Raw genomic sequence first — 17,809 nt, 5'->3', positions numbered from 1 at the left:
CAGCCTCGTTCCACCTTCACAACACTGCGAGGAAGATCCTTTCATTTTATGCGTATTTCTACAGCTTGGAGAAGCCTGCTTCCGCACGCTCGCAGAGCCGGGAAGCCAAGGATCAGGTTGTGAACCGCGGGGGGCGGGGCGGAGGCGGGAGGCGGCGGGTGCGCTCAGGGGACGGCGTCCTGCCCGGAACACGTGCACAGATAGGAGCGTCGATTCTTCCGTGGACTCTGATGATGCAAGGAAACCCCTATTCTCCAATTACAGGTGTCCCAGGGCTCCCATCACTCACTCACCCACCTGCACCTACACCCACACTGAACCAGAGCACTAAAATACAAGGAAACTTTTATTTTCAGTTTTCATCAAGAAATCTGCTGTTTTTTGCTTTTTTTTTTTATGCTTTTGGTTCTTTTCCTTTTTTTTTTTTTCCACTTTATTTCATTCTAGCCACTCAGGGGCTGGAGCCGCTGGGTTCCTGGTATTAAAAAGATGCCAACAGAGGTAGCTGTGTCTCGCCCAGGGGCCCGGCCCACTGTGAATACCCCCCAAAAAGGAGAAAAGAAAACACAAAATCAACCAACAAAATAAAACGGAAGGAGGAAGAAACTCAGATCATTTTCTTCAAGCCTGGCGGGAACCCACAACAGTTCGTGTTGTAACAGACAGTGTTACAGTGGGGAGAAGCCAGGGCCCAGAAGGCCAGCCCGCCAGCTCCCTGCAGATGGCGCCGGCGCTACTGCTGCAGTCTCTCCAGCAGGAAGGGCACCACTGCCCCTCACTCCCTCCCCTCCCCTAGTGCTCGGGGGGCTGTTCCTCTACAACTTAGAAGATGGGGCAGAAGGAAGGAGAGGGTCTCTCGGGCGCCCAGGGGAGAATCTGGGCAAGGGAAAGTGAGGAAGGTCACTGCTCAGCGGTGGAGGTGGTATTTTCCATCTGGGTCTTCACTGCTGCTGGGCTACCTATAGGAAGACAAGGCCAAGGGAGTCAGAGTTCCAAGACCACAGCAACCCACCAGATCCCAAGAGAACTCACTGGTAAGCCCACCCCGCTGCCCAGCCTGTAAAGCTAGGGACAAACAGCAAAGTTTCCAACTTCTGGAATGGCTCTGTTCAACAGCTGGCCAGAGGAAAATGGTCCTATACCTGCTGTGGAGGTGGTTCAGGCGCCCGGTTTGCCAGGCGACTGAGAATATTACGCTCTGACATCTGTAGCCTCACAGCAACTGGGGGGATTCGGGCAATAGTGGCTGGGAGTCGAGTCACATCGGCTTTCATGTCACTCAGCAGTTCTTCTAGCTGTTTCAGAACTGCATGGGGAGAAAAAGAGGCGGTGAGCCGTGGTGGTCAAGACCCAGGTCTGTCCTCCCATATGGGGACCATCCCTTCCCCCTAGAACTTCTCAGCTACCGAAACTGATGTGCTGGAATACTGTCATTTGTCACTGAGTCACCTGACCTGGCTCCACCACGTATTTCTTATTCCTCATGTTCCAGTTCCAGCTGCCCGTGAGTCTATGATTTTAAAGTCACCTGTTCCTTGATCCCTATTGTCTTATTTCCTCCACTTCTTGAATAGTTATTCCGTTTCCTTTTCTCATCTTTCCTCTCTTCTTTTGGAGCTCTCCCTTCTTCCTACATACCAGCCTTCTTTCTGTCCTTTCACCCTCCACCCCCCTCACAGTGTCTTAACTTTAATCAGAAACTGAATGTTGAAAGGGGTCTAGAACTTGACAGGATATTAAATCACCTGAAATTACCTCTAAACTACCACAGATGAAACTATGTTATTCTGATTTGTTTCCACCTCCAGGAACTATATTCAAGTGAAGAGGCAAAGAACTACTGTCCTTGATTGCCTTTAAGATGTCAGCTGCCTGAGGAGGAAGGCGAGGATACCGCGCATACCCTAAGCTCCCAGACAAAGGGGCTGGATAAAGGCTGAGGCTGGAGGAGTAACTGTGTACTGGGGAGGGGCAGAGAAGGAAGAGGCCAGGTTGGCAGGAGGCAGGGGAGCCACTGGCTACCTTTGTGCAGGACTGCGTTAGCTGGCTTGTTTCCTGCCATGGACTCCTTGGACAGGTGCTGATGACTCTCTGCCAGACACTCCACCTCAGCAAAGCGGGTGTTTAGGGCCATGGAAGGGTGAGAAGGGTCCTCTGACATGTTGAGGTAAGCTGCCCGACGCAGCTGCTCCTCAATCACCAGGGCTTGTTCTAAGAGCTGGACAAGAGACAAAGAGGAGACGGCAATCAGACTGATGCTCACTCCGCTTGCTTCTGACGGGCCTCTCAGAACCTGTAAAGAACCTCACAGATGGATGCTCCCTCCCCCTCATCTGGCAGTCCAACATTATACTACGGCCTTTTTTACCCCTCTTTGGAGGTCTGTGTTTTTAAAAGTTCTTCACCCTTTACTGATTCACCCTTATACAAAAATGATATTCAATTTAGAACATAATGTATAAAGAATTCAAATCACAATTCCACCTCCAAAAGATAACGTTAAAGGTTTTTCATTACATATGTTTTTTACAAAATTAGATTCTATATACGTATTTATATTGCTTTCACTCAAAGTTACATAGTTAAGTGAAGTCACTCAGTCGTGTCTGACTCTTTGTGACCCCATGGACTGAAGCCTACCAGGCTCCTCCGTCCATGGGATATTCCAGGCAAGGGTACTGGAGTGGGGTGCCATTTCCTTCTCCAGAGGATCTTCCCAACCCAGGGATCAAACCTGAGTCTCCCACATTGCAGGCAGACGCTTTACTGTCTAAGCTACCAGGGAAGACAAGTCTTACATGGTAAAACTCTATAAATAAAATATGACTTTAAACAGTTGCATGACAGTCATCCTTTGGATATAACTACCCTATCCCTTAAGTTGTTTTACTCTTTAAAAAATTATTCCTGTTGTTTCTTTTCTTTCACCTCCATATCTCACTCCCATTCCTTTCCTTCCTCAAATAGGCAATCCTTTTAATATACCTACTTTTTTGTGGGTTTTCTTGAGGATAGTATTGTTTCATGTGTGTTTTCTAATTTACAAAATGTTTTTCTGTAAACATTATAAAATTGTTTCCTCCTTTCCCCACTACGTATCTTTTTAAATGGTCCATTTATGTTATAGAAATGTATTTTGTTGCTTCTACCTGCTGCTGAATGATGTGATGTGAATCCACATTTTACCTACCCACACACCCAGTGTCGAATATCTTTGGTTGCCTCCAGACCCCACCACCAAAACTCATATTGCAACAAACACTGGACATGTCACCTGCTGGAGCTGTGTAAAAGGTCCTTTGAAACACATTCCAAGGGAAAGAATGTTGATACTTGAGTTACGAGGCTTATTTTACTCAATGATCCTCTGGTTCTTAAAAAGAATGAATTCATTAGAGATCAGGAAAAAGGAGAGTATGAGAATAATGGACTGTTGTTTCTTCCACAAGACCTGCCTACATCAAGGTCTACTAATTTATGCTCAAACAGACCAGACATCTACCTTCAACTTATATACCCTGTCTCCTTCACCAGCTTCCTCCCTCTTGCCCCAAACTATAAGCTTTCTCCAGAATCAGCATTCTCTCTCACCTCCTAGCATCAGCCAGCCCCTCTATGCAAATGGGGTGGTGCTTCTCAAACCTGTACCTCAGGCACCGGCTGTTCTGTTCCCACTTGTGCATGGCTGATCACTTTGATCCCACTTGTTGATGGTGCTGGGGTATTTACTTCTCAAAAACACCAAAGGACTTGTCTAGAATGGAACTCTTTTCTACAGACTGCTTGCTCTCCTCAGTTCTCTCATCTGCCGATTATAATGTAACTTTCTCAGCAACTCAGACTCAAAACCTCAGTTGAGTCTCACTCCTTTGTATCTCAAATCCAGTCAAGTAAGTCAGGGGTCAGCAAACTATGGCCTGTGGGCCGAATCTGGGCCACTACCCGTTTGTGGATGACCCAAGAACTAAGAATAGGTTTTTGGCTTTTAAATGGTTGGAAAAAAATCAAAGTAATAGTTTATAACACTTCATATAAATTATATGAAGTTCATATTTTAGCATCAGTAAATTAAACTTTTACTGGAACACATTCATACTTTCTGGTTTATCGCATACAGCTGCTTGCATATCACTACAGAGTTTGTCTTACAAAGGAGCCTGAAATACTCTGGCCCCTTAACAGAAAAAACCTGCTAACCCCACAGTAAATCAATAAATCCTAAAAATTTGTCTAGTGTTTCATTTCCTTTATTTCATCCTTTTCCACAGCCAGTATAAGAGTTGAGCCCTCACTACCTCATGAGTATAGAGTAGTTCTGTAATCTCATGAAATGTTCTATTTCAGTTTCCCTTGGTTGTGTCAAAACCCTTCACAAACCCTCAATAGCTACCCATGAACTGTAAGGTTAAGCCAGGCCTCCAGCCTTACCTCTCTCTCCAGCCTACCTCCTACCACCACCATGAGTGTCTCCTACACCCGACCTGGACTATTTGCTGTTTCCAAACACCCTACCTAAAGCTCTACAGCCTGTATACCCAACCTAACCCTTTTGATCATAAAGCCTCCTGTTTCTATCTATCCAACAAATCTCTATTCATTCCAAGGGGATTTCTTTGGTAGTCCAGTGGTTACAACTCTTGCTTCCCAAGGCAAGGGGTACAGGTTATATTCCTGGTTATGGAACTAAGATCCCACATGCTTCCTGGCCAAACAACCAAAACATAAAACAAGCAATATTGTAACAAATTCAGTAAGACTTTAAAAGTGGTCATTAAAAAAAATAAAAAATTGTAGGAAAAAAACTTCCATCTTCTCCGTGAAGCATTTGTGAGCGCTCCCCACCTTCCCCCTGGAGAACTTTATGGATTTAGCAGTCTCCATCGCAACACTTAGACTGAAACACACTTGACCACACATTTGCTGCTACTTTAAACTGAAAGCTTGAGAACAGGCACCAGGCCTGTCCCTGTGCCACCTGCTACTTGGCACATGATGTTGGAAGGCTCACTGGTATGCATTCCTCCCTCCCCAATTATAATACTTAGCTTGAGATTCATGTGCCTTGTCTTCATTTTGATGTCTCCACAAGGTGCCCTCAGTACAATTTGCTGCATTCCTGACAAAGGTGTCCCTTCAGTCCTGGGCATATTAGCCCCAGCATTTCTAAAAATGGAGGTCTACGTCTCTGAATCTCCCCACCCCTCATCCGCACAGACTCAGGAACTGACAGCCCCGCCTCCTTACAGTCAATTCAATCACACTTGTGTCTTTCCTGAACACTCCAACCTGCAGAGGTCCCCTAGCACACCCATGGTGCTGGTCTCTGTCATTTGTCAGGCAGTCATCTTCAGCCATTAAGTAACTGCTTACTTTTCAAGTCTGTCTGTCTTGATCTCTAAGATACTTGGGAGCAAAGCCATTCACAGGATACACAGTTAAGTACCCAGGAAAACATACAGTATAGCTGAATGACCAGACTTCCTCTGCAGTCCCTTCTGCACTCTAAAGGCCATCCCATAAAGCCTGTATTCCTCCCATTCCTGCTCACCTTGAACCTTCGGGCTAGAAACTTATTCTTGATCTCTAAGAAATTGCCACGGTTCATTTCCCCCTTGAAAGGTTCATTGAGGATGGCATAGCGTGGATCATTCTGGATGTCCTGCCAACGGGCATAGCCATGGCTGTTGGAAAATTAATCGCTCAGGAAAAATGAAACAAGGGAAAGTAAGAACATCCAACTGTTAGACCGGCAGAAATCCCACCAGAACCTTGGATCGGACTCAGGCAAAGGATACTTTATGATGCCAGCCAGTAGCCAGTAGTCATGGCGTCGGTGCCAGATCTCGTAAGTCTTCTTGGTGACAGTGGCTGCCCGCTCCTCATTCTGCCACAGGGAGTGCAGCTCTGAAGAGAGGTATGGGGAACGGGGAGAAACACAAAGGCAGACACCACTGAGGATTCAGCTACTTAACTCCTGACCCGGTACCAACTTACTGTGCCTTTGGCTTTGTAACAGGGACCCCAGAGGAGTGTGCTGTAGGCCTGGCATTCCCTCTAGGAGAGCTAAAGTCTCCATACCTTGGTTTCTGACAAGAACCCTAATTTCACCTTGAATCTTTCCAGTGGGCCCCTTTTTCATACCCGTAAAACCACCATCTGCAATGTTGAACATGAAACGCTGTTTAATATTTTTCTTCTGCTTCTCATCATTCAGGTCCTTGGGGGTCTCTCCATTCTGAAGCATCACCTCTTTTTTCTCCTCTTCTTCTTTCTTCTCTTCTACAGAGCAGACAGAAGAGAAATGTCAGCTCTAGACAGAAGACAGCACCATGGCCCTTACCGGTACATACAGCACCGTGTGCTACGAGACCACCCATCTACTTCCACCCTTTCTCCACGTGTTTTTTATATATATATATATATATATATATATATATATATATATGTATGTATGTATATATTTGGCTGCACTGTGTCGTAGTTGCAGCATGTGAGCTCTAGTTCTCTGACCAGGGATTGAACCTGGGCCCCCTGCGTTGGGAGAGCAGTCTTAACCACTGGACCATCAGGGAAGTCCCCACATGTAACTGTTTCTTAAACCCACAAAAAGGTGCCACCAGCCCACTGACCATCACAGGCGGGGAGAGGGGGAGTCTTTTAGCTTGGGATAAAATGATTCTATCAGTATGGATGGGGAGCCTGTGGGCGGAGAGGTGTCTGGGAGACAAAGTTCTTCCTTTCAGCAATAGAGTCCTTTTACAGTACAGTTGGCTTCTCCAAACACCCACCTTTGTCCTCCACCACGATGGGAGTCAGATCAACTGCTGCCTTCTCCTCCACCTTCTCCACATCAGCATTACCTGGGGGGAATAGATGGCACTGAGAACATACCTAAACAAGAGTGCTCCCCACCTCTGTTAGATCTGAAATAGTCCTAAACCTAAACCTTAATGATTAAAGTCATAAAAGATGTCCTGAGGGACAAAAAGCCCACAGTTAAACTCAGGGGTGAAAGAGTCTTCCGTGTGTCAGTTCCTCTGGACTGCCTCCAGCTGGGCTGCAAGTCGAAGTCCTTTGGTTCGCAGGGTCTGCAGGGCACGCAGATTGACATACCTTTCGGATCTGTCTCCATCGCTTCCTCTGTTCTCTCCTTGACCTCTGCCTTTTCCACTTTCTCCTCTCCCTCAGGAGGCTCCACTGGGACCTTCTCCTCCTCTGAGGCAGGGGCAGGGGGCTGTGTACACTTCAAAAGAGAGAAGACAGAGGTTGAAGCAGACGGGCCAGCCTCCCACAGGGAGAATGGGCCAATCCCACGGCCTCCAGTGTGGCGTCTGTCACCCTCTCACCTCAACGGCGGCCTCAGGGGGTACAGACTTCACCTCCTTCTCTGCCTCTGCACTCTCTTCTTCTTTGAGGTTATTTTCCTCTACTTTTATCCCATCCTCTGCAGACCAACAATAGACATTAATTAAGAAGGTCCCAGATCAAAGAGAAGGTCATGCCTTCTCAGTCTGTCTCATCTTAAACTGTCCTCTCGTGCCTTTAAGAGCCAGCCCTATTCTCAGGACGGCCCTCCTAAACTGAGAGGGAGCTTGCTGTGCGTCCTGCCGGAGTCCCCTGAGAACTGAGCACAGGGGAACAGAAAAACCACAGGCCAGGACAAAAAGAAGAGGACAGAGGACTAACACCCAGGAGCACTCACCGGCAGGCGGGGCAGGAGCTGGAGTATTGGGTTGTGTGTCCCCAGGAGTGGAGGGGGTAGGAGTCTTTGGGGACGGTGACCCTGGCTGGGACATTTTCTTATTTTCCTCTACTTCTGCGAGTTCAGGCATGCTCCAGCGCCCGTTAACATGTTCAAACTCCTGAACCTGCAGCAATGGGACAAGAGGTTGAAGACCCGAGTCCAACTAGGCTCCTTCCCTGCTGGCTCTCCAGCTCCCACTATAAGCCCTGGATCACCGAGGGAGGCTCAGGGCTCACCTTCTTGCGAATCAAGGACATAACCCCAATCCGAGTAAGGACATGCTGGCGAGACAGGCCTTCTCGGGGGACGCCATCAGCAAAGGTCTCGGCCCCATCTGCTCCCGGCTCACATAAATGCCGCATAAAAAGCGAGACATAAGCCCTGTGGTAAAGAAACAGAAACAGGTTAAAGAGCAGCCAGCTCCCAGACCAGACTCCTTCCCACCCGCAGGGCAGTCAGGCCTCATGCTGGAAATGACTGTGGCTCCATGTGAGGTAAAGCCCGCCATGGTGCTGAGAGCTGGTCTCCAGACCCCACGCTGTGCCCCAGGTCCTCTGCTGGGGAAGCAGGGAACAGAGAGCCCTTCTCCTAGCAGCTGCACTTCCAGCTTCAGCAGAAGTGCCTCCTGGCACAGCAGGCTCCAGTGTGCAGAAAAACCCGGACTCAGAGGCCTTGCTTTACAGTGCTCAACCAAGCACTCGACTTACTTGAACTCCTTCTCAGATTTGCCTCGCAGATCCCGCACGAGCCACTGGGTGGTAAAAGCATCCTGAGGGGGCATCCCATAGCGCATAATTGCATTAAGAAAGGCTTTTCGCTGACGAGCATTAAAACCAAGAACCTGGGGGCAGAAGGAGCCAGGTGAGAGGGAGGCAACCCAACTCCCCCAAGACCCGACAGCCACTCGCACCCACCCTGCCCTAGGACCGAGTGGTACTCACTTCAATATTCCCACCAACACGGGCCAACAGAGGAGGCAATGGCTTATCTTTATCATTCCGCAGGCCCTTGCGACTGGGCCTGCGGGGAGCTACAAGAAGAAAAAGGACGTGTGAGCGACGCTGATCGGGATGTTAGACAAAGCAACAGGTAAAAATCCAACAGAAAGGCACGGGCCTCACCTTCTGAACGTTCGTCAAAGTCTTCATCACCTTCCTCTGAGGCCACCGAATAATCGGACTGGTTGTCGGACTGGTCGTCCTGCCAATCTGGAGGGAGAGAGGGCAGATGAGCGGGGCCCACTGCTCTAGTGGAACGGCCCATGGGTGGGGGGCGGGGCCGGCCACACACACCTCGGTCCTCCTGCGAGCCATCATTGTAGTTGACCTGTTTACGAATTCTTTTTCCTTTGCCCAGGTTTCGGGCCAGATCTTCTTGCTGCTGCTCATAATGGTGCCGCAGCAATTTCTCCCAGTAGTCGGGATCCACACTTTCTTCCTGTTTTATGATCTCCCGTTCCACCTCCTCTTCCTCCTGGGGCAGAGGGAGGGCCAGGACTCAGGGCTGCTGCACCCCCAGCTACCCCTGGTCCTCACAGTTCCCACTCTGTTAGCTGCTGTTCATGACTTGACTCTGAAATACATGGTGTACCTGCTTGAACCTAAGAACTTGAAAGAAATTTAATTGACAGGACAAGCTGTTATCACAAGATAGAAGGATGAAGAGACAATATGCATTCTTTTAACCCCTTTTACTGACACACAAACAGTTGGGAGATGGTAAAATGTAGGAAAGAGATTACAGCCTTAGCAAGGCAGAATGGAGAAGCTTCTGAAATACTGCAGAAGATTCTCCCAAGCAATAAAGTAGAAGGGCCATAAGCCCTTTCTGTTCTTCATAAACTTCATAAAAGTTTATCAACTGTGAAAAAAAATTACATATCCTCTTATATCCCCATAATGTTTATGCTCCTCTGAAAGTCTTCACTTTTTTTTTTCCGATAGTTTAGGACCACCAGTTCCAAATCCTTTACATTAGAATTAAGCTGTTAACAGCATTGATATAAGAAACAACCTACATCTCCACCATTAGGGAACCTGAATAAATTATGCGGGGGTGAAATGGATGAAGAGAGTCAAAAGGTATAAATTTAAGTTATGATGATTTTATACACAGCATGGAAACTCTAGTTAATACCATACTGCATATCTGAAAGTTGCTATTATAGTAAAAGAACAGTTCTTAAAAGCTCTCATCACAAGAAAAAAAAATTAATACTATATATATGGTAACAACTAAACTTACTGGGGTGACATCTTGCAATACATACAAACCATTATGATTTGATACGATATACCAAATCACATCATACACCTTTAATATAATAGTATTTTATATTATATCTCATTTTTTTAAGTAAATAAATTATGGTACTTTCAAATGGTGACATATTACACAGGGGGGTGAGGCAGAAGTTCTTTCTGTACTGATTTGGATAAAATAAATCTTCTAAGATCAGGTAGACAAAAGTGAGGTACAGAATATCATGGAGAAGCCACTTTCCTTACATAGCAACAGGGATGCAACTAGAAATGATCATAGTCAGAGACAAATACCATATCACTTATACATGGAATCTGAAAGTATGACACAAACCTATCTATGGAACAGAATCATGGACCTAGAGAACAGACGGGTAGTTGCCAAGGGGAAGGGACTGCAGTGGGAGGTTGGGATTAGCAGATGTAAGCTTTCATATATAGAAGAGATAAACCACAAGGTCCTACTGTATAGCACAAGCAACTATATATAACATCCTATGATAACATAACAGATAAGAATATATATAAAGAAAATGTGTATATATACATATATATATTAAAAAGTATAACTGAATCACTTTGTTGCCCAGCAGAAATATACACAGCATTGTAAATCAACTATTCTTCCCATTTTTGTGTGGTGTGATTTAACACAACAGAAGTTTATTTCTTGTTCCTACAATGTCCATTACAGATCCGGGGGACTCTCCAGAACAGGTACCTCTCTCCAGTGTGGGGGCCTCAGCGTTCCAGACTGCTCTGATCTCATACTCCTCTCTCTGGATGTGCTCACACGACAGAGGAGGAAGACAGCACTAGAGAGTCCTACACCAACAAATAAATGCTTCAGCCACGAACTGAGGATTCTGCAACAACCCACTGCTCAAAACTGTCTCAGGACCCTGTCTAACCACAAGGAGCAGAAAAGAATAACCACTCCCTTCTTTTTTTGGCTGTGCCATGTGGCTTACAGGATCCCAGTTCCCTGATCAAAGGCTGAACCTGGGCCCTCAGTAGTGAGAGCGTGGAGTCCTAACCACTGGATCACCAGGAAATTCCCTTCTTACTGTTCACTAGGATCCAAGCCCCATGTCTCCTTGTCTACTGCTATACCTCACTTAGAAGAGGACCTGGGGACTTCCCTGTGGAACAATACTTCAACTTTAGAAAAAACTACTTTCCTTAAAAGAAAAAGGGAAAAAGGTGTTTGTGTATATACACATCTATATATATGCATACACACATATGTGATTTACATGTATATAAAATAGTTTGTAAAATAAATATCACTATCCCCAGCGAGGGTGCTAGGTAGCCAAAGGACTGGGGTGGGGAAGAGATACTTCTATAGCTTCTGAATTTTGAATCGGGAGACTTACAGCTGACCCCTGAACAACACAGGTTTGACCTACATGAGTCCACTCACACACAGATATTTCTCAACAGTAAATACTACAGTACCACACAGGGCACAACTGAATCTGTAGATGTAGGAGCTACACATATGGAGGGCTGTAATATTCAAAAAATAAAACTTTATGCAGCCACCTAGAGGGCCATCGTCAGGAAAGGTTAACAGTGGGAAGGAGAGTACCAGCCCTCTCTTGCAGCCACTAAGCACCTTCTGCCCTGGGTCCCTCCCAGGGTCCCTCCCAAATGTGGGCCACCCTGACAGGAGGGCAGTTTTGACTGAAGACTACTAGGCTGCAGACCAGTCAGACTTTTTAGCCATAAGCACACAACACTGAGGTTAAGATACATATCAGAAAAACAGCAAGAGGAATGATTCAGAGTTGGAAGGATGAGAATAGATGTCAAAGATCATCAGAAACTGATATCAATTCAAAGAACCTTGACCTGGGTGGCTCAAAGGGGACCAGAAGGGAAAGAATTTTTTTTCTTTAATTCCATACTCTATTATTACATTGGGGGAAAAATATTAGAGTCCACACATTCGTAACTGAGTATTCTTTGTTTTCTGTTTTAAAAGACCCAGGAAACAGAAGGGAAAAAGGAAAAACAATTGTTTCCAAAAGTACAGGAAGACAGGCTAAGTACATATCACACCTCCTATCTTTTCTCTGGAGACAGTTGGGTTAGCAATCCAAAGTCTATTTATAGAGCTAATAAAATGCATAAGAGAAAATAAAGTAAGAGTCTAATAAAGCAGTTAATATAAATGCTTTGAGTGTGAAATGTGGCCAGTTACGTCCAAGAAGTGAATGTGATTTGCTCATACTTACAGAATTTCTTTTCAAAGAGGTGAAAAAATAATCACCGTACTAATTTGCCTACAGATGTTTTCCTCGTCTCAAATACCGTCGTGGTCTCAACTCCAACTTTTGGACGAATCACCAAGCACCGCGTTGGACTCATACTCACCCCCATTTCTTCTTCTCGCACCACATACTGGGCCACTTTGAATGAGCTCAAATATTCATTCATGCCCTGTAGCTCCGTGTCTTCAGTCTCATCCTGGTTCCGGTCCAGCAGTCGTTCAATGGCTTTATCGTCATAGTGGATGACACTGCTATCTTCTCCCTCTTTGTTGTCTCCTCCTATAAAGAATCAGGGGTCCACACCCCCAGTTAGCATCAGCAGCTGCAGTGGAGAAAGCTAGCCCCACAGACCTGAGGTCTGAGTCCCAAGACCCTCAGGATCAAAGATGCCCTTTAGAGCAGCCACACCCCACACCAACACAAGTTCCTGACCAGCTCACCTCCATCTGTGGCCTCATCTTTGAACAGCTCCTCGGTGCCAAACTTGAGGATATCATCAAGCTCCTGTTTGGACATGGATCCAGTCTTGGAGCCCAGCCCAGGCCGAACAACGAGATGAGTCAGCATCATCTTTTTCTTGGCCACCTGCGTGATGCGCTCTTCCACAGACGCACGGGTCACAAACCGGTAAATCATCACCTTCTTATTTTGCCCAATACGGTGAGCTCTGCTAAAGGCCTGGAGTTGGATACAAAACGAAGACAAAAACTGAAGTAACCGTGTTTTTTTGCCCTGACTTTCACATAGTAAGCCAAACCCAGCATGAGGCTCGAGCTGCAGCTTGCCTCATGCAACTTCCTTTTGCACCCCTGCTCCCAGACACCATCCTCTACCGTGTTACCCAAAACAGGACCAGAGCGAACCCAAACTCTCCAGCTTACAATAAGGTAAAAGACATTTAAAAAGAATCTATTGTTTTCCCCTGAAACAACTAATTCCAGATGGTGGAGCCCTCACAGAGAACACTGTGCATTTCCAGTAAGTTACTATATGCCAAGGCTGCTGCCTCTGCTCACCTGGATGTCATTATGGGGGTTCCAATCAGAGTCGTAGATAATAACTGTGTCAGCAGTAGCCAGATTGATTCCAAGGCCCCCAGCTCGAGTGGAAAGCAGGAAGCAAAACTGCTGAGCACCTGGTGCTAAGAGAGGAACCACAATTCCAATGAACAAAAGTATAAGGAGCATCAGATATACAAAACCTCATTAGCAGATGCAAAATGCTACATATAGGATGGATAAACAACAGGTCCTACTGTGTACAGCACAAAGAACTGTGTTCAGTATCTTGTGATACACCACAGTGGAAAAGAATATGAAAAAGAAGATATATTTTTAAAAAAGACTTGTATATATGTATGACTCAATCACTCTGCTGTACAGCAGAAATTAACCCAACACTGTAAACCAACTATACTTGAATTAAAAAAATTTAAAACAAAAACAAAAACACACCTCTTTAGGCAAACACCGAAGTATCAATAATGGTGTCGTAAGCAAAGAGCAACAACAGATACTGAGATGTGTGTGAAAGTTTAAGAAGAAATAGGATGTCACCATGGTCTCAAGTGTCCCCTAAAGGAATTTATCAATCACAATGAAGAAAACCTTACAGGGGAGAACTTAGGCAGACACCACCTGAACCAAGTAATCAAGGCCAACACCAGCAGTGGAACATTATCACTGTCACATAGTCCTTGGGAATGATGCACTGAAAAGGACACGGCATCACTCTTGCAGACTCCTGCCTGAAATGTCTAACATTGATCAAATCATGAGAAAACATCAACTAGACTGGTATTAGAAAAGCTAAACATTCTATAAAGAAGCTGACCAGTCACCATCAAAGATATCAATATCATGAGTAAAAAAGAATGAAGAAGTGGAAGAGACAACAACTATGAGTGATGTGGGATCCGTGAGTGGATCCTGACACACGGTCAGTGGTGACGTTCAAGTCTATGACCTGGTTAGTAGTATACTAGACACCAATGTTAATTTCCTGGATTTGAACATTGTACTGTGGTCATGTAAGTTATCAAGAAAAGCCCGGTGAAAGGTATACATGGACTCGCTATGTTATTTTTTTGAACTTCTGTGTTCAAAACTATCTCAAGTTATAAAGCTAAAAAAAAAAAAAAGAGGAGGAGGTGGTAGCAGCTACTGAGACAAGGCTGCCACTAGCTTGCTATCTGGGCTTGGTAAATCTGGATAAATCTGGGTCCCTCCCAGGCCTCAGCAATGAAGATGATTAAATGAAGTGCCCTTCTTTTCAGCAGAGAGAACAAAGACTCCATAGGGAATTAACAATCTCCCAGAAATAATCTGATACATTCTTCCAGTCAAGAAATTCAAAAGTACTCTTCCATGTCGACAAAAGACCCTGAACCACTACCCAGAAAAACAGATGTGAGAGAACAAGTGATAGGTCGAGAGCTCTGAGTGAGTGAAGATGCCAGGATCAAAGCCATTCCTCCCCTCTTACCATTGAAGCGGTCAATGGCCTCCTGACGCATGTTCCCAGTGATTCCCCCATCAATACGTTCATATTTATAACCTTCGTGTTCCAGGAAGTCCTCTAGCAGGTCCAGCATCTTGGTCATCTGAAGAGGAGCAGAGTTAAATTACGGGATTAATTAGACGAAACTCCTCCCGTACGTCTCTGAGCTGTCCACTGCTACCCGGAAGTTACCTGGGAAAAGATGAGGACACGGTGCCCACCCTCCTTGAGGTTCTTGAGCATCTTCTGAAGCAGCAATAATTTCCCGGATGCTCTGATGAGGGCACTGCCGTCATACATGCCGTTAGGCATCTTAGGGGCTTCCTAGAGAGGAGCAAAAAAGAAAAAAAATAAAGAAAGAAACCCCACACGGAGCAGTCCCCACCCAGGGATGGACAAGGGGTGGCAGAGTTACCATGGCGGCCACCGGGAAGAGATATGGGTGGTTGCAGCACTTCTTAAGATCCATCACCACATTCAGCAGAGAGACCTGGTTGCCACCCCCTCGGGCATTGAGGGCTTCAAAATTCCGAGTGAGGATGTACTTGTAGTATTTCCTGTGTAGACGACAGGGTAAGAGATATCACCCTCGAGAGTTGTCACCTGGCTCACCATGTGGTTCCAGGGTCTGGGGCCTTCCTTCCAACACCTCTCACTTTGGGACTGAGGAAACCCAAGAAGCGCCATTGCCATCCTTTTAAACAAGGGAAGGAAGCGCTGAGCACTCTGGACCCAGCACCCCGGCCACAGGTTCCTTTGAGCCTCACTGGCTTGGTCACCACCCATCTCACATCAGAGTACGGGGAGGGCTGGCAAACACCACACAGACGGGCCGGCGTGTCTAGCTGTGTCTGCCAAACGGAGCCAGCACCCCGTTTCTCCACACTCACTTCTGCATGGGGCTCAACTCCACACGCACGATCAGCTCTGTCTTGGACGGCATGTTCTTGAACACGTCAGCCTTGAGCCGCCGCAACATGTGAGGGCCCAGCATGTCGTGCAGCTTTTTAATCTGGTCCTCCTTGGCAATGTCCGCAAACTCCTCCAGGAAGCCTTCCAAATTGCTTCAGAAGGAAAAGGAAAGAAGCTGTTGGAGAGGGGAAGGGAAGGGACATGACGCAGGAGGCAGAAGGAGCAGGAAGGATGAGGAGCCGACTGTGGACAAGCACACACTTACTGGAACCTCTCAGGGGTGAGGAAGTTGAGCAGGTGGAACAACTCTTCTAGATTGTTCTGCAGTGGAGTCCCTGTCAGCAACAGCTTGTGCTGGAGTGAGTAGCCATTTAGAACCCGGAAAAACTGGTGAAGCAGATGGAGAGAAGTGGAGTGCAATGAAAACAGGACTCCAGTACTTCTTTGTAAAGTCCCGTTTTACCGCCCAGCAGTTAAGCCCCTGCCCCTACCTCTATCTCTCTTAAAAAAAAATTATTTTTATTATTCTTTATCTTCTTTCCACAGTGACTTTTTCTTTCAGCCACACTTTGCAATCTTAGCTCCCCAACTAGCTAATGAACCCGTGCCCCACACCCCCACCCCAGAGTAGAAGTGCAGAGTCCTAACCACTGGACCACCAGCAATGTCCTCCATCTCTCTTCTAAGGCCTGGCCTCCAAGCCTTATCTATCATGAGTGAGTAAGGAAGGCAGAGATCCTTTTTCCGTCTCCCGTGCTCCTAGGTCTCCTCTTCCTGAGTAGATGGTACCAGAACCCTAAAACTGGAGGCCACAGCTCCCCGGCCCCTCACCTTAGACTGATTGTTCTTGAGCCGATGGGCTTCATCCACGATGAGGCAGGCCCAGTCAATAGAGCCCAAGATGGCCATGTCAATGGTGATCAACTCATAGGATGTCAGCAGCACATGAAACTTCACAGATGCCTCTTTCTGCACAAGAAGGTGACTTGGTCACTCGTATCCAGGCCGAGTCAAGGGACTGGCCGGGGAGGGTGGGAGTGGGGAAATTCCCTCCTCTCACCTCACCCCAGGGACCAGACTCAAGGACGCCATAGCAACAACTCTACCCTACCCCTGCCTCTCTCAGGTACCTTCATGCGGGAAGCCTTCTTGCCGCCACGAATGGCATTGTCCTCAAAGGAGAACTCATTCTCTCGGATGATAGCACGGCTGTCTTTGTCACCCACGTAGGTCACCACGTACATATCTGGAGCCCACATTTCAAACTCCCGCTCCCAATTGATGATGGTAGAAAGAGGGGCGCTCACTAGGAAGGGGCCTTTGGAATGACCCTGTGAGGAAGAAGAGCAGAGGGAGAGTGAGGACTCAGGACCCCACACAAAACCCCAGTGTCCACTGTCCGGTACCCGGCCCCTCCAGCAGGCAGAGGACTGGCCTGTGCACTGCTGCTGCCCCTCCTCCCTCCCCAGGATACAAACACACCCAGCCGCCTCCTTCCCACAGGTCCAGGCCTGCCTCCAGGGAGCTCACACACTGGTCTCTCCACACTGGCTTCACCCACAGTTCTGCTCATCTCAGCGCCCAGCCGACCCCCAGGACTGAGGCTCCAGGCACCCACCACTAACCTCCCCAAGGCTCCACTCCCTCCCATCTGTCTCTGGGTACTTAGGTCTCTCTTACTGTCAACTCAACACTGTTCTCCAGGTCAGAGACTAGTTTTTTTTTTCCTTTCTCTGTCTCTTGGGAGTGCAAGAGAAGACCCTTAACACAGAACATTCCCCCAGACACAAAGCCAGTAGCCCCAGCTTTCGTACCTCCTTGTAGAGGGAGTACAGGAAGACTGCAGTCTGCACCGTCTTCCCAAGGCCCATCTCGTCGGCCAAGATGGTGTCGGTGCCCTGAGCCCAGGAGAAGCGTAGCCAGTTCAGGCCTTCCATCTGATAGGGGTGCAGGGTCCCACCCGTAGCATCCAGGTACTCTGGCTGGCGCTCATACTTCACTGTTGGCTGAAGATGGAAAAGAGGAAGTCATGAGCTGGTGAGGAATTCCTTTCCTTCCCTAAGACAGTAGCTGCTCCTCCTCACACATGCTCACTAGAGCCTACTCAAGGACGC

At 47.0% G+C, this 17,809-nt stretch overlaps 1 protein-coding gene, 1 long non-coding RNA gene and 1 other non-coding gene across 12 annotated transcripts in view; 1 reads left to right on the top strand and 2 right to left on the bottom strand.

Annotated features, from left to right (window-relative positions):
- Positions 1–328: 328 nt before the first annotated feature.
- The window catches only part of CHD4 (chromodomain helicase DNA binding protein 4), a 29,629-nt gene continuing 12,148 nt past the window's right edge, over positions 329–17,809 (bottom strand). For 4 of the 10 annotated variants that reach the window (XM_061418126.1, XM_061418122.1, XM_061418128.1 and 1 more), the window contains exons 15-40: positions 17,510–17,701; positions 16,826–17,026; positions 16,527–16,664; positions 15,961–16,082; positions 15,674–15,847; positions 15,199–15,340; positions 14,976–15,107; positions 14,769–14,886; positions 13,301–13,425; positions 12,725–12,962; positions 12,388–12,563; positions 9,037–9,217; positions 8,866–8,952; positions 8,686–8,774; positions 8,452–8,585; positions 7,981–8,125; positions 7,703–7,868; positions 7,347–7,444; positions 7,114–7,243; positions 6,789–6,860; positions 6,142–6,279; positions 5,796–5,904; positions 5,549–5,681; positions 2,023–2,218; positions 1,143–1,306; positions 329–959 (exon numbers count right to left, since the gene is read on the bottom strand). In XM_061418126.1, the coding sequence (XP_061274110.1) occupies positions 942–959; positions 1,143–1,306; positions 2,023–2,218; positions 5,549–5,681; positions 5,796–5,904; positions 6,142–6,279; positions 6,789–6,860; positions 7,114–7,243; positions 7,347–7,444; positions 7,703–7,868; positions 7,981–8,125; positions 8,452–8,585; positions 8,686–8,774; positions 8,866–8,952; positions 9,037–9,217; positions 12,388–12,563; positions 12,725–12,962; positions 13,301–13,425; positions 14,769–14,886; positions 14,976–15,107; positions 15,199–15,340; positions 15,674–15,847; positions 15,961–16,082; positions 16,527–16,664; positions 16,826–17,026; positions 17,510–17,701 (3,618 nt within the window). In that variant the 3' untranslated portion in view covers positions 329–941. Of the gene's footprint in view, positions 960–1,142; positions 1,307–2,019; positions 2,219–5,548; positions 5,682–5,795; positions 5,905–6,141; positions 6,280–6,788; positions 6,861–7,113; positions 7,244–7,346; positions 7,445–7,702; positions 7,869–7,980; positions 8,126–8,451; positions 8,586–8,685; positions 8,775–8,865; positions 9,218–12,387; positions 12,564–12,724; positions 12,963–13,300; positions 13,426–14,768; positions 14,887–14,975; positions 15,108–15,198; positions 15,341–15,673; positions 15,848–15,960; positions 16,083–16,526; positions 16,665–16,825; positions 17,027–17,509; positions 17,702–17,809 lie in introns of all 10 variants that reach the window. The other 6 variants (XM_061418121.1, XM_061418127.1, XM_061418124.1 and 3 more) reach the window with 3 other exon arrangements.
- On the top strand, positions 1,306–4,229 carry LOC133248260 (uncharacterized). The gene is made up of 2 exons (XR_009736641.1): positions 1,306–1,504; positions 1,809–4,229. It is a non-coding gene; the product is annotated as an uncharacterized LOC133248260 (long non-coding RNA).
- LOC133249008 (small Cajal body-specific RNA 11) lies at positions 7,526–7,663 on the bottom strand. Its single transcript, XR_009736826.1, has one exon. It is a non-coding gene; the product is annotated as a small Cajal body-specific RNA 11 (non-coding RNA).

This window comes from Bos javanicus, chromosome 5, assembly GCF_032452875.1.
Source record: "Bos javanicus breed banteng chromosome 5, ARS-OSU_banteng_1.0, whole genome shotgun sequence".
NCBI lineage: Eukaryota > Metazoa > Chordata > Mammalia > Artiodactyla > Bovidae > Bos > Bos javanicus.
This window is presented reverse-complemented; position numbering and strand designations above follow the sequence as displayed.